Genomic DNA, 24769 nt, shown 5'->3' with positions numbered 1-24769 from the left:
CAGGATTCTCCCATCTTCAAAGCAAATCAGAAGAAACTACAAATGTAACTGTGGCCCTTTAAACTTACAGCAAAACCGAGTGTTTTCTCAGGTCCTTGTGTTGCAATGTGAGTAAGAAGTTTTCAGAGGACTTCCAAAACTAAAACTTTCTCAGGTTCACATAGTTTGCATGCTGAAAGGTTACAAAGCACTGCAGTATTTAATTACCTCCTTCAATCTATATATTACGGAAATGGCATGCTGTACTGCATGTAACTCACACTATCAGTTTCTTATCTGTGTTTGCAAAGTAATCTAGATGCCCATAATCAGGGTGCCAATCCACTTTACAAATTTAACAGAGCTTCTTTGGAATGACCTCTGCCACAGCAGAGCACGGCTGATAACTGCAGCAAGAATAACTAACGATGCAGCAGCTGGGATTTTTGCAGAGGACGGAGCCAGAGAGAAGGCAGTCAGCAGAGTTAAAAGCTGGCCAATATGCTGAGTTCATTTGAGCAGACTAACTTTTAATTTCTCCCACAGTAGATTACGGTCAGACAATTCAGACACAGGCGGAACTTGGCCTATTTTTCACTATATAATCCTGAGATCTTGCATATCCCATCTACCAAAAGATTCTTTGCTCTTTTCTTTTTTTCTTTTAATCAACCCTAGCTCATTCTTTTCATCCATCCAAGCATTTCTTCTGAGCTTTGACCAGAATTAAAAATTGCATTAATCAGTTTTTGGACTACTTTTGCTGCCTCTTGACAACAGAAGTGAGCACTGACTGATTTTATGCAGTTCGCTAAGATACTGCTGCCCTTACTTCATGATTAGGATGTGTTTATGTATGTACTATTTCTATGCTAAACCCTGCAGGATGTCTCAGTAAAAACTTACCTCTGGTTCATTTTTGAACAAACGAGCAGATGAGGATCAGGGTAACAGGAAAATGCTAGGAGTTCTCATGTCTGGAGAAGTCACTCTCAAAGCCTATTTTTATGCACACATAATGAGAGAATTGTTTCCTCTACACTCCTACTTGTAAAATAAGCAGAAAAACATGTTTTCTCTACTCATTCTGCTGTGTATGTTTGTTTTACTAGGCCAGGCATCCAATTTCTTATTTCTTTCCCCACTCCACGGTATTTTCTTAAAGGAATTGCAATTTAAATATGTTTAATATTTGTTACATATACAATCGGGAATGAATCTTTACAACATTTAAGGGGTACAACACAAAAAGGTTAATGCTAGATTTTCAATAGGTTCTCGAACAACTACTTGATTCAGTTTTTTGCATTTTAAATAGTAAGATCACGTTTTTCAGCGGATGTTAGGTTAATACTGCTGACTATGCACTGCTGTAGCTTTCTTTAGCACTCTGATGGTCTTTTTACAGAGTCTTGCACCCATTGGTTTCATTTGTGAGAACGGGAGACATGAAAATCGAGACCTAGCTCAGTGGCCACCTCTTCTCAGAACGGGTGCCTAGAGAGACTCAAATTTTTATTTGGCAACCTAATTTCTCAACGAGCCTTAAGCTGAGGTTTAGCTGAGAACTGCGACTGCTCAGTCCTTTCTAAAATTAGACTCCTTCGAGGGCCCATTTCAGCAAATCACTGCAGCAACTGCTTCACTTTAAGTCCAAATAGTCTTAATCGCCTACACACAACTGAAATTAAATGCGCTCCTGAATATCTGTCTTAGATATAGCTCCCTAAATATGTATTTAGCCTCGTTTTAGTTAAACAAACTGAAAAAAAAATTGGCCCATAGAAAATTTAAAGGAAATAAAACACCAATACGAGATCAATTTTTTAACAGCCCCTATTTCTTAGTGATACTACATAAGGATGGGAAGGCTAAGATGATATTCATAACTGAAGAAGAACTAAAGTGATGCATTGGTAGCATATACTGTACCCACAGGTCTGCAAACAAAGCACACAGCCCCTTCAGTGAGAGCTGCTTGGAAGCACCCACGCATGAGCAGAAGCCCAGCTCGCCAGCGACAAGGAAGCAGTAGCTAAGAAGACAGTTGCTAAAAATACATACTGGGATTTTTAAAACTTTTTCTTTTTTTTTTTTTTAATATTAAGAAAACAGATACTTTTCACTACCTTTGCGGAACCCCTCCTATTAAAACAACAGATTAAAAAGAAATCAGGAACTGTATATTTGCATATGTTCACCAGGTCTGCTGATGGACCCCCTTTCACAATTAAAGAGACGTTACTAGGTAAACACGACACAAATATTTTCCTCTTTATTCAGTGCTCTGGAACAACACGCAGGCATTTCTTTATTTATCTTTACTTCAGCTAGAAGGACATTCCATTTATTTAGACTTTAATGAGCTCGTTGTTCTCACAAGCTGAAAGCCCTGTGGGTCCAGCAATCCTTGTGGGTCTCGGTGTTCCTTCCAGTTGGCTTGCCAGGCGTGAGGCAGTCTGTCGTCCACACTGTTGCTCTCCCAGATGTGGACCCCATCAGGGATATTGCAGATGGGGAGGGGGGAAAAACAAACTCTAAGCAAGAGCATAATCTCTTCAACACACAGACCTTAATGCAATTAGCTGTTTTAATTTTAAGAGATGCCGAGGTGCTTGAAATGTCATCACTTTTACACAGATTTAAAGGGGTCCAGTTGCACAGGTTGCCAGCACATGGCCATTTTTATGTCACACCTCCATAAAAGCGATGGCATAAAAAAATCAGGTCTTTGGTGTAAGGATTTCAGATCCTATTCAGGTTTATATAACAGATGGCCAGCACACCACATGTCTCACTGATGTGAATGGAAACATTAGCACTATTGAGTTTCATCCGCGTCTCACTGGGAGATTTATTTAGCAACTGTTCTCTAAATAGTTTGTATCTCAGTGGAAATTGTGCTAAATCCACTGAAAAAAGGCAGTAAAATAAATATTACTGTAATTTCTCTCTCCCCATACTCACCTTGTCCTAAATGAATCTTAAAATCCCACTTCAACTAAACAGCAGGAATTATTCTTGTGGACTACCACTATCAGCAGTTATGAAAAGAAACTTCAACAAGTATGACTCGGAAGTTTGTTAATGCAATTCAGATTCTTGAATCTTAAACCCCAAACACTGCGTTATATTTTCCAAACCTCTCAAAACCTTTATTAGCACATATGGAGTCTACAAAGACTCTCAACAATAGATTCCTTTGTATTTTCCTGCATGAAGGAAGCATCTGGATGAAATGTGAGTAGCAGAAATGCACACAGGTGTAACACTAAGTTTGGATCTTATGCAGAGTTGTGCTCTTTAAGAAACGGGCTTAATGAAGCAAAGATTAAAATTAGTAAACAAAGGGTAAATTCAGGAAGTAGGGTCCGGATAACGGAATTATTAATGTTTTTAAATGATGCCTCCTAAGATTTTCCCTATTCTGAAGAAGTCTTACAGAATTTGAAAAACATACAAAAAGCTATGTGTGTCAGTTATACGTGTATGATGAAGTTCAGCTCAGCAAGGACAAACAGCATTCGGACCAAAACTAAACAGTTAAGTAACCATGTTCACCTCTTTTGGAGCCTGTACTAGTGTTCAGTCTGGTTTTAAATAATCTTTGCAAGGTGGCCATCATGAATTTCTGATATAGTTAGCTCCTAGTCTAAAGATCATCATAGTTAATGGTAAAATAAAGACAACAGTTCAGTGCAGGTATTAGCTCTGAAGGATTTTGAAGGGTTCAAAAAAATCCTACAGCAGTGTTAAGCAAGAAATAAGTGAGTTGATACAACAAAAAGGTACATCTCCAGAGAAGAAAAGGTAGAGCAGAGGACAGCTAGTTTAAATCAGTAAAATAATACATTTCGATGCAACTTTTAAGAAGATAAACTCATTGAGAGAAGCAAAGGGTTACACTGAAACTCCCTCTCCCAAGTCTATCCAGCAAAAAAAGTTTTTGATTTTCTTTTGTTTAATCGCTTACATTTTTGGCCCAGCCAGCTGAGACAGGGAAAAAAGTTTTAATGTAAACAGTACAGAGCTGGCAAAAAAATCACTTCACGGAGAAACATCAAATCCATCATCTTCATGTCGAAAGAATGGAAGCCAATGGAATTCAATGTATAGAAAAAGAAATTATACAATTGTTTTCAAATTCGGACACTGCACTATACTGACACATAAGATATAAATTTATTTATAAACTGCTTTGTCCGGAAAGGAATAGTAAAAAATGCATGCAAACCTGCTACTTAACCACAGTCCTACATCCTGCCCTGTCTTGTTAGACACTTGACTTGAGAGAGGCCCTACAGAGGGATATTATTTGTTTTGTTATTCATTTATGCAATACAGGATTTACACATCTTGGAGAAAAGTTCAAATGACACAAGCAATAATCCAGCACGTGTCATTCAGGAACTTGTGTTGGTTTTCTTCGTTGAGGGAGAGAGGGACAAATGGGAGAGTTTGCAAGGAAATGGAACTGACAGACTGAATTTTCAAGCTGAAGTACTTTTTTTTTTTTTAATTAGGATCCTCTTATTAAGCTGCAGCATCGACTGCTTATAGACTCATTTGATTTGTGTAACAAGGCAATTCTGAAGGGCCAACATAGTTTCCTACATAGTATTTAACAGTAAAGTTAAATCTAACCTCCGTTAGCTCCTAACAGCTGCTTCCAAAGCTGAGCCATAATTCAGACTGTAGGCTCACACAACCTTTGGCATTCTCCAGAAAAGATTGATGATATATATTAAAAAAAAGTATCAGATTCATGGTATTGGAAGTTGACCTGTCATTACTGTATCCATACTGCGGTTAACGTTAAAAAGTTACATGTGCAGTGATGCAATGCGAAGGTTTCCTTTTTCCTTTTCTAAAGCTATACACAGGTAAAATTTTCCACTCAACTACAGAATAAAAATTGAAGGGCCATCAAAAGAGGTTTTTACTTCTTCCACCTAATTCAGGGCACAGCACAATCACCACTTTTTACATTTAATCTATTTGAGTTGTATTTTAAAAGTTCTGCTGGTATTCATAACTGTTATTTGGTAGAGATAGAGATCCCAATTATTTTATTTCTACTATTCCTCATTTCTATAGTACTGTTTCCTTTTTATGTCTGTACACCTTTTTTAGGCAGACCTATTTACTAGCAACCAAGAGGGATTCAAAACAAAAACTTATCAGGCCCACAGATCCCTCTAGGAGAGTGTCTGATCATCAGCTGAAGCATCAGGCTGGCAGATGACATGTCAGAAAGTGTAACATCTCTCTTCCGCACCCCCGCCAAACAAAAAATCCAACCAGGCTATAGATAGGTATTTTTAAAGAGTGGCAAGATATATCAAGAAAACAAGGTACTTATTTTAAAACACCGTGGGTATATTTCAGTATTCTTAGCTTTTCACAGGCATATTTTCCTAATACTTGTCTTCAGAGGATGCTTCTGTAGCTGAGTTGTCAGCAGGGAGCTGGTACCTGTCTTTGGATAGTCTGCTACAGTGATTTCCTGCTTCACACTTCAAATCTGTCCTGTCGTGTGGACACAAACTTACCCATGAACAATTCAAGGCAGGTATATTTACTGTCTCCAAAAGACCTGTTAGAAACCAAATTCTTCCTTGAAGGATCTTTTGCATCTACACACTAGAGCCCAGAGTTTATTAGTTGAAAATGCACTGAATGCATCTGCTATTTAAAGGAACCCACCAGGATGCATGAATCCCATATGGCTATACTAAGTGAACTCTTGGATGGACAATGCTAATCCAAAATGAACAAACAATACCAACTGCAAGCATTTTTTTAAACCCTGTTAATCACATTTCCAAAATAAACTCACTGAACAGTGTGTATTTTTTAAATATATTTATTACATCGCTTACAATAATCTACAGTAATGTTAAATCTAGCGAAACAACAAATTGCAACCAGGATGACATGGTCAAATACGAAACACAAGTACAATACAGTATGATGAAACAATGGCACAAAAATGAAGGTGATTTTCTTCAGCTGATTATATGAAATAAAACATTCACTGGCATTTATTTTTGCAAGTTTTACATTTTTGTTGATAAATCAACAGCTTTCTTTTTGGTTTCCTGCATCACATTAATACAAAAATGGTATATTTTAAAAAGCAAATATCCAAGCACTTTTCTTTAAAAAAAATAATTGTATGCGTAACTTCGTAAAATCTTAAACTTATGTTGTAAATGTGCCAATATTTACAATATCATAGTGCAACTAACAAAACGAAGAGGCCTTAGCACAAACATCGTTAGCTCCTCTTTCACTAGAGTCCAAATTCCAAAACACTGTATTGCAGGGCAAACCACAAACTAATTACCTCATATAACATCAGACAACGAGTACACGCTGAATACAGTACAGCTTTTTTCATACTTCACTGCCGAGGGTTAATTTAAGCAAATGTGAATATAATCAACATGCGCAAATACAGACACTAAAATGCAGAGGAGTGTGTATGTGTGCACTGCGTGTTTGTAACCCTTCTCTACCGTGTGCGTACACGACACGTGTATCTACGTACCCATCGCCTTCCGCGGGGAGTTAGGGTGCTCAGACAGTCTGAGAGATGGGGTGCGAGTTGAAAGAGGCAACCTGAGCTCGCCAAAAGGTGTGAGGGCAGCACAGGCAGCTTGAACAGCCTCTGCTCTGCGGGGCCAGCAGCACTTTCTGGAGGGAGGGCTGTCCTGGGGGCAGCTCACCCCTCTCCAAAGGATGCGACAACCACTTGCTGGCTGTGCCCTGCACGTAAAGCTACTGCTGGCTGCGTGACATCAGGTTATTTTCGTATCCATCACTCACAGTTACAAGTTCTTGTCCCGTCACTAACAGATAAACTGAAAGTGAAGATTAAATAAAGAACAATCTCATATTTGGTTGCATACCGTTAACTGGATACAAGAAAAAGCACAGACAACATTAATCTAAGTGTTCATCAAGTGATGAGGTACTTTAGCACCATAAAGCTTTTCTGATTGTTCATTTCTCTACCATTTTTGACAAAACAGTAAACACGGGTTGATCAGAGGTTCGTTTTTGTATCACTGTTAATTCACTTTTTACATTCAGAGTTGCAGGATATTTTTTGTAACATACTGCACTGCATAAAGTTCACATTGCAGTGTAAAGTATGAAACTGTAAAGGCAAACACTATTATTTATTTCAGTCTCAACCCAGGTGTTCTTCAAGGCTATTTAACATTATGTATTCTTTCTTATAATATACATTTATAGACACTCTATTAATGCCCAAGAATTTTAACTTTACAGCCATCTATTCCCTGTGAAAATGATTTAAAGAGAAAAATAGCTATATATACTGCGCTGTCACTGAATTATTTTACAAATTGAAAAGCAATTTTCACATTGGATAATGAATGTTAAAGATTTTACTGATTTCAACAAAATAACTTCTAATATTGCATGACTTAGTACACTGCAGAAAAGTGCAGTTCAAGTCTGAACCTATTGAAATAATATCACTTCAAATTCCTGATTAATGATTTGTCTGTGCATATATGTTTGTGCGTAAGGTCCTATCTTTCGCACCCTGAAGTCAGTCCTGGTTTTGCCACTGACTTAAAAGTGAGCAGAACTTAGCCCTTGTTTGTACATGAGAGCTGCTCGGCAAGTACTGGCTGGTGCTACTCCACCGGCATTAACAGAGCTACAGCAAATCCCACCTGATGAACGTCTTCCCATCAGTACATTTTCCCCACATACTTGTTTAAAGCCACAAATGTGACATAACTGCGCATGGGTTTCAAAACCATTAATCTATATGTGTGTGTGTGTGTGTGTGCGCGCATATAAATATAAACATAGACATTCTGTGCTTCACGTGTGAACTGTTCGTTGCATAAAGAAGAAGAAAAGAGATTAAAAAAATCCCAGAAAGTTGCAGGAAGCATTAGGGAAATAATCACATGTATTCATAAAGCTCAGAGGGAAGCGAAGCATTCACAATCTATACAAGACTCTTTAGCTACATCATAATCACCTTAGAGTAGGCACAAATAATGCAGCATACAGAGAACTATAAGAGGTCCAAACAGTATGAAGTTGCTTAAGCTATTCGGTTATTTAATGAAGTCAATGAAATCTAGGGACAAACTAAAACTTGTGCTGTTGCAAGCAGAACTACAGCATCAAGAAACACAATTTCAGTTTCACCCATAAACTGAAACCTTCTGGTCTTGTCAAAAGAAACATTTCATTTCTGCTCATGTATAATGGGAATTACATTCCACACAAAAAGGATCTCAAAGTCTATAAACAGTGTGCCTTTTCAATCTTTAAGGGACTTTCATTCCTTAAATGAAATAGTAATGATACATATTGCCCCTGAATAGCCCCTTAATACAAGTCATATGTTGAAATGATTAAATGTTATGGACTAGCATATTCTTTGAAACAGTCTTGATGGAGAACTCACTATGATAACAATTACTGATATAAGGTCCATTTTTCTTTTCCACAGCTAAGCAAAGCTGTGGGATTCAGGTTTGCTGGAAATCTGTGCTCCTTGTGCAGAACAAACATTCTCAGTAAACTGCCTTAAGCAGCAGTAGCCTATATAGCAGAGGGGAGGAAAAGTAAAATTCCTGGAATTTATTTTCTTTACAAGAAAAAACAATTTTCAAAATGTCAGTAGGTATTTTGTTCAGTCTGGTGGAGCTGTCTGAATTTTTGGAAACTGATCCCAATGCACCTTTCCATAATATGTGTTTCTTGGGATTAAGTAATACATTTTACAAAGACATTCCCTCATAGCAGGCAAAAATGCAAGTAACTTCACAGCTGTGAACTTTTTCAGTAGAACAGGATGGTCTTAGGATCCGGGCATGGGGTGTAGGGGGGTGGACCTGTTCCTGCTGCTGGGAACAGTTTTAGATCTGAAGTCTGAAGCAGGAATGGCAAAATATACATTGCAAAAGGGAATGACCTAATTGCTTCAGCAAACCTGCCAAATCAATGACTTTCTCTCCAGGTGATACTGGAACCAAGTATTGAAAACAGAGAAGGTAAGTTTTGTATTCTGCTGCCCTTTTACTTCTTTTTGCAAATATCCTCCATACAGAAAACAATACGGATATAGCGAAGCCATAACATCACATGCCAGCATTTTCCAGCTGGTGAATTTTATTATGCACAATTCAGTGTAAAGGAATTATTTCACTGCATTTAAAAGCTGGCATGTGGCAGCTAGACATTTTCTGCTATTAAGTAAATTTTCCTGATTTCAAAATATATTAAGTCATCCCTAAGTAGCTCAAAAATATAATCTCTATAGATTTTTGTTGAGGATCAGAATCACATTAATTTGTAATTCTTAAATCATTAGTATTTGAGATAATAAAAGGAAAGCTATAAGACAGCATTAATGTGTGGTGACTATACTATGGGCTTAAATACAACAGATAAATTTTAAAGCAATATGCAACATACAGTGGGAAATATTGCTGTTATGTAAATTAGTCAACTAAGATTCTCACAAAAATAAAGCAGCAGAAAACAAATAAAATTAGTAGATATTTGTTAAGCAACTGGTTATAATGCATGACCTACTTTAACGCTAAAGGAGTTTTGCATATTCATGCTGTACAAAACAACCACTAATGAAAACACAGAAATTAGGTCAATAGGAGGATGATTTACAGTAACACCATTTCTGTAGGCTTTCATTTTAAAATGCATAATATGTCTTATTATAGCAAATAAAAATTATGTTCCTGTCCTTAACATAAGTGAAAAGAATCACTAGCTTGTCAGGCAAAATGTGTTTTTTTCCAAAAGGTGTCATCAGATATGTGTCAGATGACGCTGTGAGCCAGCAAGGCCCCATATCTCCTCGTTTAGAAATCTGTCCATATTTACTTGCAACACACGGATGATCAGTGTTCATAGCTCTTGCCAGGTAAAATATTCATGTTGCCTGTGAACACCCTTCTGTTTACAGTCATCAGATGTAATGCAGGAAAGAGAACCTGAACACAAATGCTTTGAAAGAATTTACTTTTTGTCTTGTGATGGCACAGGTTTTCTTAATTTTCTTTTCATTTAGACAAAAAGACTAAAATTAGAATGTTCCAAATGTGCGTGTCGGGATCAGCCAGCATGGTGCAAGCAGTTTAATATGGCAGGTTTTTTCTTTTCTACTTTTTACCTATTCGTTGGTAAAAGCAAAGCCTTCATTAACTGTTCATACCAAAATGAATAAAGATACTTATGTTAAAAACAGAACATATAATCAGTATCTTAGATGATAAAAAGAGCGCTATTCATAAATGTGCCCACTATGGATTTGTGCGTTATATTCACCTTATCCAATCTTTGTTCCTTAAAGTGTGCACGATGCTGTTTTGTATTTGATGGACATATTCAATGGCTCACTCCTTACAAATTCTTGCATTAAAATGCAGTGAAAAAGCCAAAATATCCCCACATACTGGAATTAATTTGGCCCCATATTTTTAATATTAAATATGCAAAACTCTTTTGTGCGGTTCACTATTACTGTAAATTAGCAGCTATTCTCTTTAAAAATGTTAAACCTTCACCAAATCACAAACCATAAACATTGTTCCATTTTCTCTTTTACACTGAGTCTCCTACTGAATCCATATCATCCGAAGAGAGTGGGCGATACAGGTCCTGTAAGATGAAGTGCAGTATAGATTTGTTTATTGTGTTTGATTTGTTCCATTGTAACTCTCTTATATTCTTTTTTGTTACCGTGGACCAGAAGATATTGTTTAACATAAAATACACATATTCTCTATAATCAGATTTTTTGCTGAATGTCATATAATTATTTTTTAATCAACAAATAGATGGTTAATAAATAAAGCTGGAGTTTCAACGTGCAACATATTCTAAGAGGCAATTCTTTTTTTCTTTGATTCTTTCCTGCTAAACACTATTAAAACAATATTTGTTCTGGAGAGCCTTCTAATTGTTCGGAAACTTGTCAGTTTGAACTTACTCTTAATGGGGATGTATCTCTCTTTTTGCTGTTTCACGAACAGCAGTAGGAAAGTAAGTGCTTACCTTATATGATAAGGTAATCAAAACTTGCCACCCACCAGTGATACAGCATGGATCCAGCAACATTCAAGCCCCAGAATGCTGATGCTGAATACTGCCGTTATCTATGTTGTACTGACAATGGTATGTCTTTTCCACAGTTTTTCTGTGTCTGAGTGTATGTGTAAAAAGACAGCATGTGCAATCCCCCTGTCACCGGCTCTTCCTGACGGTAGCCAAGCAACCAGCTCATGACAGCGGGGAGAGAGTCTGAGTGTACGGATCCACTTTGGTTTTTCAACACCTACTCCGAGCATCCTCTGACGGATCAGATAATCCTCAAATGCCAGAGGGGCTAGAGGTGATACATGGCCCTGCCCAATCTGCCCAGCACTACAATCCTTGCCACAATACACAACAGCACTGAATGAAAGAGGAACGTCAGTGAGGAAAAGAGTTAGAGGACAGATTACTGTCTTAAGGTAAATTAAGCATAGTTTATGGCTTAGAGAGTCACCAGGTATGCAGGTGCCCACCATGCCTCATAGGCAAGCTCTGATACCTTTAAGCTGTTTCTGGGAATGGTTTAAGTATAAAACATTCTTATGAAATACAACAAACCAACTACAAGACAAAATACAAGAACACATGAGAATGGGAAGGCTGATGGAGCCAGCTCTAGGGTTGACCTTGGCTTGGGGCTTTTGGGGTTGTTTAAAGATAATTGAGACAAACAAACAAACAAATATAAAAGCTATGCGATACAAAAAGGACTACCTAAAATGAATGCTTTACAAATTTCAAATTTACAAAGATCTCAGTAATCTATGCAGGTTTATGTTTTACTTGCAGGCATGATATAAAGGGGATTTAAGTCCCTTAACGGGGTTTTTTGTTCCCTAGAACACTTTTTCTGTATGTGTACTGCCCATGGGCACGTATACATACAGTAGCAGACATGTTAGACTGGCAGAGTGAAAATCAGATCTTAAATACATTTCTATTTTGTTGTAAACAATCTAGACAAAAGAAGAATTTAAAACAGACAAGACCATCTAATTCTGAATACTAACAAGTTAGTTAATTATTAAAATTTCTTTTGAGCATATAGAGTTTGGGAATTTCTAATATACGGTACAGAAAAAAATATTTTTATTTGCTAGGGAGTGTAACACCACAAACTTTTGAATAGTCTCTTCCAGGTGACTGCTCACTCCTCTGATTATAAAAAATATGCATTCAGAACTTACAATGAAGACATTTGTGAGAACGGACTTTTAATATTCATATACTTTTAAATACTTGAAGCTTTTTAAAAATGTTCCTTTCGCGGCCACATAGAACTCAAAAATCCTTATATAAATAAAATTTCTCTTATTTGTCTGATTAGACAAGAGGTACTTTAAATCTAATTTTTTATTATTCTATAGGCTGTCGTCTCTAGGGAAGTAGAAAAAACATCTAAAATAATGGCAAGCAACAGATAATCAGGTATAAATCATAGAATGTTTCTATCTTAACTAAAGCAATGACTCTAATTCTAAGCTCATAAACTATTATAAAGGCTAGTTAAATAAAATGTAGGGGTTCCTGTTATGTAAATTTATTGTCATGAGTGCAATGTCACCTTTTCTGAGTCTGTGTCATTAACCGCACTCTGTTGTGGTAGGAACTATAAGCATGTGTGCCACAGTAAGTCTCTACTTCAACTGTTATAAACTTGAACTTCAGATGTTTTAACCCTCTGTGGAAATACACAGTTAGGTACACAACAATTTAAAAACCAGAATGTCAATTTCCTATTTAAGAATAAACATAAAGAAAGAATTAAACTACAAGAAAGCCTAACAACAGTATACAGCCTGCAAGTTAAAATACTCAGAAGCTGATAATTGGTTGAGAGCTCAGCTGATAAATGGTTCCTAGTTCACTTTCAAGTCCTTGTATTATTATACTCATGAAATTAATCTTCCAAAACTTACTTTCCTCAAATATAGCCTGAATTTCACCAAGATTATAAAAATATAACTTCCACTGATTTCTGAATTTCAAGTGAGAAAGGATAAAACTTTATCTTCTTATGTTCTGGCTTTTGAGGGTACAAAATTTTATTTGTAGGGTTGCAAGAGAACTGTTTTCATAAGTATGTACCACAGTAGCATTTTTGGCTTTATTTATATCAATGGAAAGCCTCTCATCAAAGGCCAGAATTTATCTATTTTTTAAAGGTGAATAATGAAATGTCAGTAAGATGATTGATCCCTATTTTAAGTTGTCTAATGTACTCCATAATTAGAAGGAATATTTTCTTCGGAAAATACTGCCATCTCTATTATTTTTACAGGTCTTTTCTGTTCACAGGGAGAAATCCCTCAGTTTGTGGAATTACCTTGTCTTTGTGCCTCTGAATTCAAAAGCATGACTTCCTCTCATCTGTACTTCTCACGAGAAACACTGGCAACCTGCCCAGTGTCCTCAACGTTTTGACACACCAAGCCTACGACTCCCTCATAGCACTCGGATGGGGATGCTGAGTAGCTGAGTGATGACTTATGTCAAGGGGAATCATGCCAGGCTGGAGTCAACGTTCCCTATTGCCATCCAGACCCAGTATATACCACTGGTATCCCATGTACTTGATGGCACAAGGGAACAGGTGCTCCTCTAACTCCAACCACACAGAAAAAGGGGCAGAGAAGAAAACTAATTACACAGCTGAGCTGGCATTTCCAGTATCCAGCATCTTATTTTAGTTCTAAAGCAGTAGCTCTCTCAAACTCCAGGTAAAGGGAGAAATGAAGACCGGTCTGAAACCCAGTCATCACCTTCAACCCCAGAGCGGGGCTTTAGCAGCCAACACTCTCCTTTCAAGCATGGGGCAGGAACACCTCACCTCTCAACACTGGGGACAAGGAGGGAACTGAAATGAGTCTCCTCTCTTGTAGGTCTATCACTTGATACCAACACTTCAACAAGCTCCTAGAGAATAAACCTTCCCCTGCAGCTGGTTTGTCAGCCCTGTAGCTGAAGCCGTTGAAGACAAAGCAAAATGCTTCGGGTTGAAATTTGGTTTATGACAATATGGTACATAAAATAACCTGTGCTCTAAATAAAAATTTAAATGGCAACATACAAAACATGCTGAAATAAAACCGAACATAATTTATACTGCTAACAAGAAAATTAAGATTAGTAACTACTGTTTAATGGCTGTTCATAGAACTAATTTAGTCATTGGAATACACATTATGACCTCTAATGACACAATCGTATGTTTTTATACTGAAATTCTAGCTTGTTCACTTCACAAGTTAAACATGAAAGGAGATGAAATAAATTCTCAGAGCAAGTGTAAAGTTTCCATCCCTGAACTTCTGAGCAGTTGATTTTGTGACCTAAATAATATTATTGCAATGCATTTTTATATTATTGCGATCTCTTTTTACATGAATTATTCCATGTTTTGTCAGGTAAAAAAACCCCATCTGTCTAAAATAAAACCAGATAAGCATGAAAGGTCCCCTACTGAGGTCAAGGGGACTGGATATGAATATCTGAGAATTCAATTCTTTAATAATGTCTTATCTCTCCTGTAATCTACTTCAATATTTATTTTCTATACAGTTAGCAATGTGACTATGTTACCACTACAGAGCCCTTTGCATCCATTATACTGCCACGTGGTGATCCTGTTACACTTCCACATAGGAAACCCATATAAGATCAAGCCATTCACTGTCTTCACATTTGAAAGTCAGAAACCTTGTGGCCAAATACCCCTTGTGTCTAATGGTGCTGACTGCATGGTTTGCACTCATCCATCCACAAATGTCAAGAGAAAAACATTGCTGTGGGGATAGAAGCATCAGTGGTGGGGAAGAAGTTTAGGGAAGTTACCAATGAAAAGAGACAGCCTTACAGCACATGAAAATCCACTGCATACATCATCATCTACCTAAACAGATACCCTTACATCAGTGATGTATAATTCATCTGGAAGACTCTTACTTCCCTCTTTGGTGACTTATTAAAGATTCAATAATAAGCTTTGAGAGTAAAAGCAAACAGGTGTGCAACACATTGCATTCAAGAAGATTTTAGTACCAGCTTACCCAACTGAAACTTGCACCTTTAGTCTCTGTGTACCAGATGATGAAACCATGACACTAGCCTGAGGCTTCAAGCTGCCACTCACCGGCTATCTCTGTACTGCAAGATCACAGCCAGCTTCCGTATCTATAAACAAGTCACGGCAGAAAACCCTGGCTGTATCCCAGCCTAAGGCAAGGTTTGGTCATGCACTGCTCCTCAGCTCCCTGGCATCCACCAGACACGAAGAAGGCTATAAGGGAGTCGTGCCATGCTACAGCTGTTCCTGATCTGGATATCTGGGGAATCAGGCCTGCACCAGCCCCTAAAGTCAAGCACTGCCAATTTTGTACGTTATCCCCTTACGGTGACAGACGTGAGTTCTGCCTTATTTAAAATCTGAAAAGGCAGAAAAAGCATGTGTCCAAACTGTGTTTATAAACAAGTCTGAGATACGGAGTACTGCCTTAGGGAAGCTTCCATTGAGAACTGATCACAGTTTAGAAAATAGCAGAAGAGAAGATACATAGACATATGTCCCATTGCTTTTGAACAGATACAATTAATTAAATCAGCATGTGGAGCCTTTTGGGTTGAAGGAGTAATATTTTGTCAGGGGGTTACAGCAGTAACATAGGTACTACTTTGATTCTGGATGCTTAGGCACATTGTGGGTTCCTCTGTAAGTGACACCTAGTGGGAACCTACAGCTAATAACAACTCTGGTCCAGCAAACTGACTGACAAGTCTCATGCTGCCTTGGTACTGATAGTATTTTCCCTGCACAAGACTATGATATTACAGCTAATTCACAGCTAAATTCCACACCACATTCTTTCACCTTGCTTCAAAGTCAAAGATGTTTGTAGGCTTTGCAAGGGACATAACGCCCACGGCAAACTAAGAACAACAAAAAAGCCTTCGACAATGTGAACAGTTCCTTCCAGTTGTGAAACACTTGGTGAAAGGAAACTAAAACAAACAAACAAACAAAAAGTTTTGTAAAAAAGGACACAGATACCCCTGTCTTTCCCCTCAAGGATAAACCAATTCCCAGAATACTTAGCATTTTGACAGATACAGAACAGTTGTATTCCACTTCAGAGTGTTGTACAAACACACCAAGGGCCGTAGCCAGGGTCTTCCACCCTATGACTCTACACACAAGGAACCAGTGGGGAGAAGGCTATTGGATAATGGCTATGTTGGATTCTCCCCAGTCATGATCAGAAATCAGTTTCCTTATGTCCTTACCCTCTGTTTCCGTAGGCTTCCTGGGCTGGTGGGAGATGGGCTTGGAGACTTCCCAGAGCGGGGAGTAGAGAGCTGGCTACCAGGGGTTCCATTCACTAAAAGGACAATAAATTGAAAAAAAATAAATGCAAGGCATTATTAAAAGCAAAGAAATAGTTAAATCAACATATTCCTTCTCATTCTTTGTTGAACACATTCATTCATATTTTTTCATGTTTTCAATATTCAGTAGTTCTTAAAAGAACTGTTTCCTCAGAGTTTTGGCTTATGATGCCAATTTTTATACAGAGTGCAAACAAATCAACAAATCTGAAAAGAATGTTTAGTCAATGGGAGAGAAAATGATCATGTTTTCTTAAACTATATTGTTATTGTTCCTATGCTTAAAAGTGATGTAGAGCAAGGTGCTATGTTAACCTTAACAGACACTTGCTATAAGTAAACCTTTTCATTCCATTTAGTTATAGCTTGAAGTGCTACCCAGTAAAAATAAAAAGCAGTACTGCTTGTAAGAACAAATAGGTCACTTGCAGTTCCTCACTCATTCATTCTAAGAGATTCCTGCAATACTATCTGACCAAAACACCACCTCAGACTTAACCCAGAAGGGCTTTCTAGAGGCAAATAAATTGGAAGCAACGTCTCAAGTATGACTTTCTCAAAGAAATAAGTTCCTTCAGATATGTCAGTGCCTATCATTTTAGAAGCATCTTTTGCATGCATGTGACATTATCCATTAAATTAACAGAGCAATACCAGCAGAGGACAGAATTCTACTACAAAGTAATCACACAAGAGGCTATCAATAATGTTCACGCCAAAGCACTGATAGAAAGACTACAAAGCGTGTATCATACTTATATGTAAATATTCCTAAAGAAGCAGCTGTTATATCACAGTCCATATTTGTCAGCACCAGGAAAAAAAAAGAATTGACAATCAGATTCCCAGATTCTGAATCTTGGGAGAATATTTACATACTAGGATATCAACAAGGCATTTGACTTACCTTCTATGAGTTCTAACATGGACAAAAATCTTACTGTTTAACCTGATAACAGCAAGCAGCGAAATTCCTGCTCTGTACTAAGCCAAGCTGTAGCCAAACTGAGAAGCAATGGGATTAGTTAGGGATAGCTGGGGCTGCTCACAGAGTGAGCTGAATGCGATGCAGGATTCATAAGCAGAAGCCTTTTCTGCGTAAGGCTGACGTCTTCAGAGCAGGAGTGGGAGGTGCAGGTGCTGTCTTAGGGCTACATCAAAGGTGTCAATTAAGCATAATGCTGCTGCTTCACAACGCTGAGCCACCGCAACCCCCACTCGCTTTCTACGGAGCCCCGAAAGCCTAAGCAATTTTATATGCTGTGCACTGAATCATAATGAGGTGCCTTTGGGGGCAATATACCAAATGACTCATCTGAAAATCAAAATGACAATAACTCGTGTAAAACCTTGGCTGACTGGCAATCTAGCAAATGCTAATTCCTCTGGATAATACAGTAGGCATTTTTTAATAGAATTTTCTTACTTTTTGCATAATACATTTTTCTCACTGGCTAACACTGGCTCTGCACATTGTAAGGAAGAAACATCTATACCTACCACACCACATACATCAATAAAACACATTACAATGTGTGATAAAAAACGATCACTTAATAGTGCTTAGGTGCCATGAATGACCAAATCTGAACACCACTTTGTGCAAGGCATTGTTTAAGGTAAAGATGCAATATACTTGTATAACCATAGGAACACCAAGATACATTAATTGGATTTAAATAGGTTGCTTTTATAGAAAACCATTCCACTCATCTAGGCTTCAAGTTCTCATTGTCCAGGGGACAATGGCTCGCACGTATCAGCACTGATTCAGATGTTGTACTAAGTGTGTGGGGGAGAGCACATGCATATGGACACATTCACTGAAGTTCATAGAGTATTCAGCAAAACACTCCCTAGGTCTGGCCAATAATGACTAAAATCAAATTTATTAGTAATGCTTCCAAAATCATTTAGGAAAAGGGCAATACGAGGACATTAAAAATGAGCTTTTTGGAATCTCAAACTTTTAAAGGGCTTCTTCTAAACAAATATGGTATTATTTAGAAACTAATACTAAACTACTACTATTCACATGGAGCTAGTCCTGAAGACTGCTCAGTAACAAGACTCATGCTCTGCCTTCTCTTTAAACCAAGAATATATCCTTAGGTCTCATTATTATGAGAAAATTTAAGATAACACACACACTTTAATAAACCTTGTGGCACTAGGCACCAGATCCCATTCCTTACAGATTGGCTCCTTCCCCATAATTTTCAACAGCAGTTTTTCTTAGAATTACTATTGCAATTATTCTGTCCTGAAGACAAAGACTTGAGGCTGCCAAGTGAAACCAGACAAATAGATGCAACGGTGTATTTGACTCTTGATGTATTTCCTACATGTACCGTGTTGATGAGTATGTGCCTGAGATGAAAAAACCAAAGTATTGTAAATCCTAAAAATTACTCACTTGCCACCACCAGAGTATCCAGAGTGTTTAAGCTAAGTTCCCATGCTCTCCCTATTTTAAAAAGGAAAATTTTGATAGGTCTGTTTGCTATCTTTAATATATGAAATCAAGAGCACAATCAGAATCATAGAATAGTTTGTGTTGAAAGGGATCTTCAAAGGTCATCTAGTCCAACCCCCCTGCAACGAGCAGGGACATCTTCAATTAGATCAGGTTGCACAGAGCCCCGTCCAGCCTGGCCTTGAATGTCTCCAGGGATGGGGCATCTACCACCTCTCTGGGCAACCTGGGCCAGTGTTTTACCACCCTCCTTATAAAAAATTTCTTCCTCGTGTCTAGCCTGAATCTCCCCTCTTTTAGTTTAAAACCATTACCCCTTGTCCTGTTGCAACATGCCCTTCTAAAAAGTCTGTCCCCATGTTTCTTATAGGCTCCTTTTAAGTACTGAAAGGCTGCAATAAGGTCTCAAATTAATGGATCACGTGGAGTTTGCTCACTTCCTTACCCATATCCAAAATACAAAGGTGCTAACTACCTAAAACATACCAGGATTTTTGTGAGCATACAAGGACTCCATATAGAGAGATGTTTAGGAAACTCTAGAGATGACAATTAGCAGTGAGGATGAGATTCCTTTTACCAATCTTTAGGTACATTTGAGTAGGCTTCTACATCTGAAGTAGTTTTCTAGACCTTATTTCAACCAAACTGCTGTCATGGCACAAGTTGTATAATCCCCAAGCAATCATCTAAAACTGATCTGATGAACAATGTACTAGGAGCATCCACTGCAGTGTAAACTTCTAAAGCAGGCACCTGGAGGTCCAGGATATGCTTCAGATGAAGCAAAATCATCAAAATTCTCCCCACTTACCTATTTTGGTGGATTTTATTACAAGTGAAGAACTCTCTTAAATAAATTCTGATGACTGCAGGCCACACGGAGTCTACATTAGAGTCAACCTGAACAGGGACTTGGGTGACATGGGTTCTATTCCCAGCTCTCCATATGCATCTGCACAACATCAGACAAGTCATGTAATCTCTACCATTTGTCTACTCAGGCTTTAAGCTCTGGCAGAATGAGCTCTCTATGCAAATTATGTTGTCTGTTTTCTGGGTGCTCTGCATACTTGGAGAATTTTATTAATGTAATGCTTAAGACAGACATCACAACAGGGAAGAAATGGTAATTCCTAATAATCCCCCAGCCCACTGCAGGGGCCCTCCTTTTTTATCTTCTTATTTATGGCTTGCTGGTCATTCCACCTCTGATTTTAATTTCTTGAGAGTTATTATACTGAATTTGCAAATAGAGTTGATATTAGGTGCTGTGCAGCAGGAATAGACTGCATTGATTCATGAGGATAGTGAGGCACTGGAACAGGCTGCCCACAGAACTTGCAGATGCCCCATCCATGGAAATGTTCAAGGCCAGACTAGATGGGGCTTTGGCCAACATGGTCTAGTGGAAGGTGTCCCTGTCCACTACATTATCTTTAAGGTCCCTTCCAACCCAAACCATTCTATGATTCTATCCTATGATTCTGATCCCCTCCTGAATTCAATTTATAATACAATCACAACACCATTATTACATATGCTTGCCACGATCAGATAACATAGCAACAAATATGTGAATGAAATCTATAATATTAAATAATAATGCATTCCTGATAAGTACAGGGATATAGTCTAAACTGCCTTAAAATCCATTTTTACGTGGAATGCGTTCTGGTTGGAAAATGCATTCCTGTCCAGTATCTGCACTGCATTTCTCAGCAACTGATAAAGCACATGTTCCTATATGGAACCCTGATGTAGATAAAGACATATGAAATTGGTAAGCATTGTTGTGATTAATCATGTCGTTGAGTGAAGCAAGAGGTTTCTTGTCACTTTTTATTCATAAAATAGCAGGGGGCAGAGACTTCAGCTTAACACACATCGTCCTCCCATCGTCTTATAAAAAAGATTTATCCATTCAAAATTTTGCAGGTGAAACATGTATTAAAAAGCTAAAACAATAACAAAATTATTGTGGCTGTTCTGAGTAGATGTATGCAACTGCTTAGCTGTGAACTCCTCTCCTTACTGTCTTCTCTTGCTGGGGATGCATAGCAGGGCAAGAACTTGTCTTTGTATTTGTTTTTCCACCACCTGGCACACACGTGAAGGTAGAAAACCCCACAAAATAGAACATTAAAGCTGGATACCATCATTTACTGAGATAAATGGAAAATAAGTTTCCATATGAAGATGTTTATAAACTCATCAAAACCCTGCAAATAAAATTACTTTGATAGCATTACAATAAATATGTTTTGATAGGGTATTTTTTCGTTAAGCAATAAAAAGAAAAAGTTATAAAAGCTGAATTAATGTACCAAGTGCCAGTTTGAGAAGCTGCCAATGCCACTGCACTGTATTAAAATCATACTCTCCTATAAAACTGCCTGTTGATGTGTTAGCATCTTGTATTCTATAAAACACATTGAGATGACTCTTGTGTGTTTACAAAAGTGGTTTTCCAAATACAAAAGTGTGTGTGAAGAGGAAAGAGAAGACTGAGGGAAAGGAATAGTAGAGCCTTTTTCACAGACACTACTAATTTATGACTAGAACTGCCAAAACTAAGAAACTATTTACAGAAGACACAACATGTGTAGGCCATATTCAGCAACTGTTAGCAAGAAAATGGTGATGTGAGAACACTACCTGACATTGTCTCAGCTACTTTTGTAGTTTGTCACTGTACTTTCCAAAACAACCTTTTTTTCCTCAAGAATATTAAGTAGTTACAAAGTAGTTAGGGAACAAACCATACCTTGCCTTTTTGCTCCTCCTGCTTTTGCATTCTACTTGTCTACGTCTCATCATCTTTGTCTTCATTCTAAAGCGGAGAGCTTGTCCGGAGTGCCACATTAAGCAAGCACTCTCATATCACTCCTCAGCAAAGACAAGGCTTTGTAGATTCTACCTTAGCATGCAACTGGTTAAGAAAACATCCCAAGTAACCAGTACTGCATTCATTTTAACTGTTGCTAAACTGTCGTTTTTACATTCAATCTTTGCTAGAGTTTATGTCAAGAAGTCATGCAGATATGAAAAAAACATCTCTCTGCCATTGAAGACAAGGCTTAACAGACCCAGACAGAGCTTTCACCTCATCAAAAGTTCAACACATTAGAAATGTCAGCAGAAGGGATCACCTGCAGGTCAGGTTTACATTCCCAGCCCAGCAGCCACCAATACCTGAATCCCTGGAAGTCACCAGTGCCTGTGGCAGCTGCAACATGTAACCCAAGCAGTGCAGAGCTCAGCAGCGGCCCATGCTGATCTCCATGGGGTGGCCACTATGGTGGCACCTCTACTTCAACCTGAAGTCAGCTATGTCTGCACAATCAAGCAGAGCAGTGCTGCAAATATGTAGATATTGCAGACCTGCCCAAGCTCTCAGAAGACTTCCTTCCTCAGAGCCTTCCTTGAAAATACAATTCCCTGGAATCCATGAGTAATTTTATTTTGTAGCCTCAGAAAGGGGGTAAGCGCCTCTTGTTTTTTTTATCTGCACTTCATTAAAGCTGGTATCTATGATCTTAGTTGCTAATTTCATGTACTATCTAATCTAGAGAGCATCTACATGTATGTAAGATTTAATGAAAACCTCTCCTTAGAACTGTTTTCTCTAATGGGAAAGACTAGGATTCTCAAATCAGCCTGTGTGAATGCAGCACCAGCTCTGAAGATGTTTCTTCATTCAGCATTTAATTTTTCAATCCTTTAACGGGGTTAGACTATTCAGTCTAACCATATCTACTTCTCTTACTAACTCTTGATCTTTACTAGAAGCCATAAAATTATAAAACCTCATTTTTTAATGATTAGTATCAAATACAAACACCATAAATAAAAAATTAAAAAGGAAGCCAGGATCAAAGTAAAAATCATCTGGAAATCCCTGGATTTGTAGGATGACTCCATCACTCCCATGGGCTTGTACTCTTGGCTTCAGGAAGTTTTCTCTTCAGCATATTTATTACAAAACCTGTCAGCTGAGTACCAGTAATAGTGTGAATAAAAACATGTGACCTTGCCAAAGACAATACGATACGTCACGTTCCTTCCTTTGGGATCCAAAAGACCTTCTTGAGTCAGGTGGCTGAAGAGGGCTTGTTTCTGCATAACGGCCTAAGGATGAACTATCAGACTAAATGAAAACATATCTTCTTGCGGAGGAACACATCTACCTCTTTTTTCTAAGTAGCTGAGAAAAGCACAAGCATCTGCTCTAGAGAAGTGTTCCATAAGATCCAATTTACATATCGTAAACCACCTTTTTCTTTTGGGAACATCTACAGTTTTGATCAGGCTTTAGTTTGACAAGTAGTTTCACAATTTCTTTGCCCGGGTGCAAATATTTAAGAAAAAACCACACAGACCTTGGTGATGTGACCTACTCTATCCATTTTTCACATATATTCCCTTTGTCATTTGGAATAGGTACATATCAACCCAGTTACTCTTGAAATAGACATTTGTCACACAAAATAACTAAAACTCCTAAATAACACTTCTTAACATCAAACCTGAATGGCTGTTACAAATAAGATTTCGAGCATCTGAAATATTTTGGGTGATAGTTTTAGGAGAACAGGAGACAGCTGAGAGGGGAGGAGAAATGAGAAGGAAATAATTTTGAAGGAGGTGTTCGAACTGAAAAACAGAAAAGAAAGTAGTTACTTTTGTTGAGAGCAAGTGCTGAAAATTAGAGTTGGGATTTCAGAGGCTAAAACAGAGTTCATCTGAATTCAATATCTTTCCTTTATTTAATGGACCAAGGGTACAATAATTCCAGGCATTTCGTGCTGCTCTTGATTTGATTAAAAATAATGATCATGAAGAAGTAAGTGCTGCTTTCTTCAAATCTGTTACCTCTTCACCTGCACTGAGGCTGCCACCAAAGGTGTTAATTGGCAGGTGGACAGAAGCCGACAGCTACAGAATAGCTGTCAGACAGCCATAATTTTCAGTCACCAGCAGTGGGCTCATACCCGGTCTCACTGAAATTCAACATCTCTTTTATGATGTCCTTTCCCAAACAATATTTGTTGCCAACAAAAAAACATCAAAGTGTTTTACAGGCTTTAAGAAGACATCAGGAAAATTAAGTAGTGGCAGGATTATCTATTGCACTTGGAACCAGACTTCATTTCTCTGCTTGCCTGGGAGGTCACGATACCTTTCTCTGCTTCTTTTCTTTGTCTTGTTCCCTGCTTCTCTTCTCTATTTAGACTGAAAGCATTTTGAAGCAGACAATACCTCAAATGCATTTGCAAAAAAACCAGAAAGTAATCCTCCTGCAGTGAGAACTATGTCTTGTGGTACTGTTTTGAAACAGTGTCAGATGTAAATAAAAAACTGAACAAAACATATAATAATAGAGAAGTCAGCCCTTACCACAGATCTTCCTAGCTTGCATGTACTCTTGTAGGAAAAAAGCATTCTGTGTTTTTATACAAAAATAGTATGCATCTGCTCTCACGAGCCAGGGAGGCTACTGGGAAAATATAAGCACATTAAGCATATGCTCTCTAAAGAAAAAAGCCGGGACAGAAGAAAGGTGAACACCTCCTATAGAAAGGCATACATTCAGGAAATGGTGTAAAAGCAGATGCAGTTTTTTGCTGGCTATAGGTTGTGTAGCTCAAGAAAGGGTGAGGAGGGTGTGCCTCCCATTCCCTCGCAGACTGACACATATTTCTCAGCCCTCAGATAACCAGAGCACAGCTTTGTACAACACCTGTGTGGCACTGAGCACTAGTGTAGCCTCTGGCATTGCTCACGATGTTTCTCAGCAGCCCTGCAACCTGC

The 24769-nt window shown here is 38.1% G+C and overlaps 1 protein-coding gene across 7 annotated transcripts in view; it reads right to left on the bottom strand.

Annotated features, from left to right (window-relative positions):
- DCLK1 (doublecortin like kinase 1) overlaps window positions 1-24769 on the bottom strand; it is a 240352-nt gene that overhangs the window by 45444 nt on the left and 170139 nt on the right. For 3 of the 7 annotated variants that reach the window (XM_065634209.1, XM_065634200.1, XM_065634219.1), the window contains exons 5-6: window positions 16378-16472; window positions 10606-10662 (exon numbers count right to left, since the gene is read on the bottom strand). In XM_065634209.1, coding sequence (XP_065490281.1) covers window positions 10606-10662; window positions 16378-16472 — 152 coding nt within the window. Of the gene's footprint in view, window positions 1-10605; window positions 10663-11808; window positions 11812-16377; window positions 16473-24769 lie in introns of those variants that run through there. The other 4 variants (XM_065634227.1, XM_065634236.1, XM_065634183.1 and 1 more) reach the window with 2 other exon arrangements.

The sequence above is a fragment of the Caloenas nicobarica genome, chromosome 1, assembly GCF_036013445.1.
Source record: "Caloenas nicobarica isolate bCalNic1 chromosome 1, bCalNic1.hap1, whole genome shotgun sequence".
Classification (NCBI taxonomy): Eukaryota; Metazoa; Chordata; class Aves; order Columbiformes; family Columbidae; genus Caloenas; species Caloenas nicobarica.
Note: the sequence above shows the minus strand (reverse complement) of the source record. Positions and strands in the feature narration are given on the sequence as shown.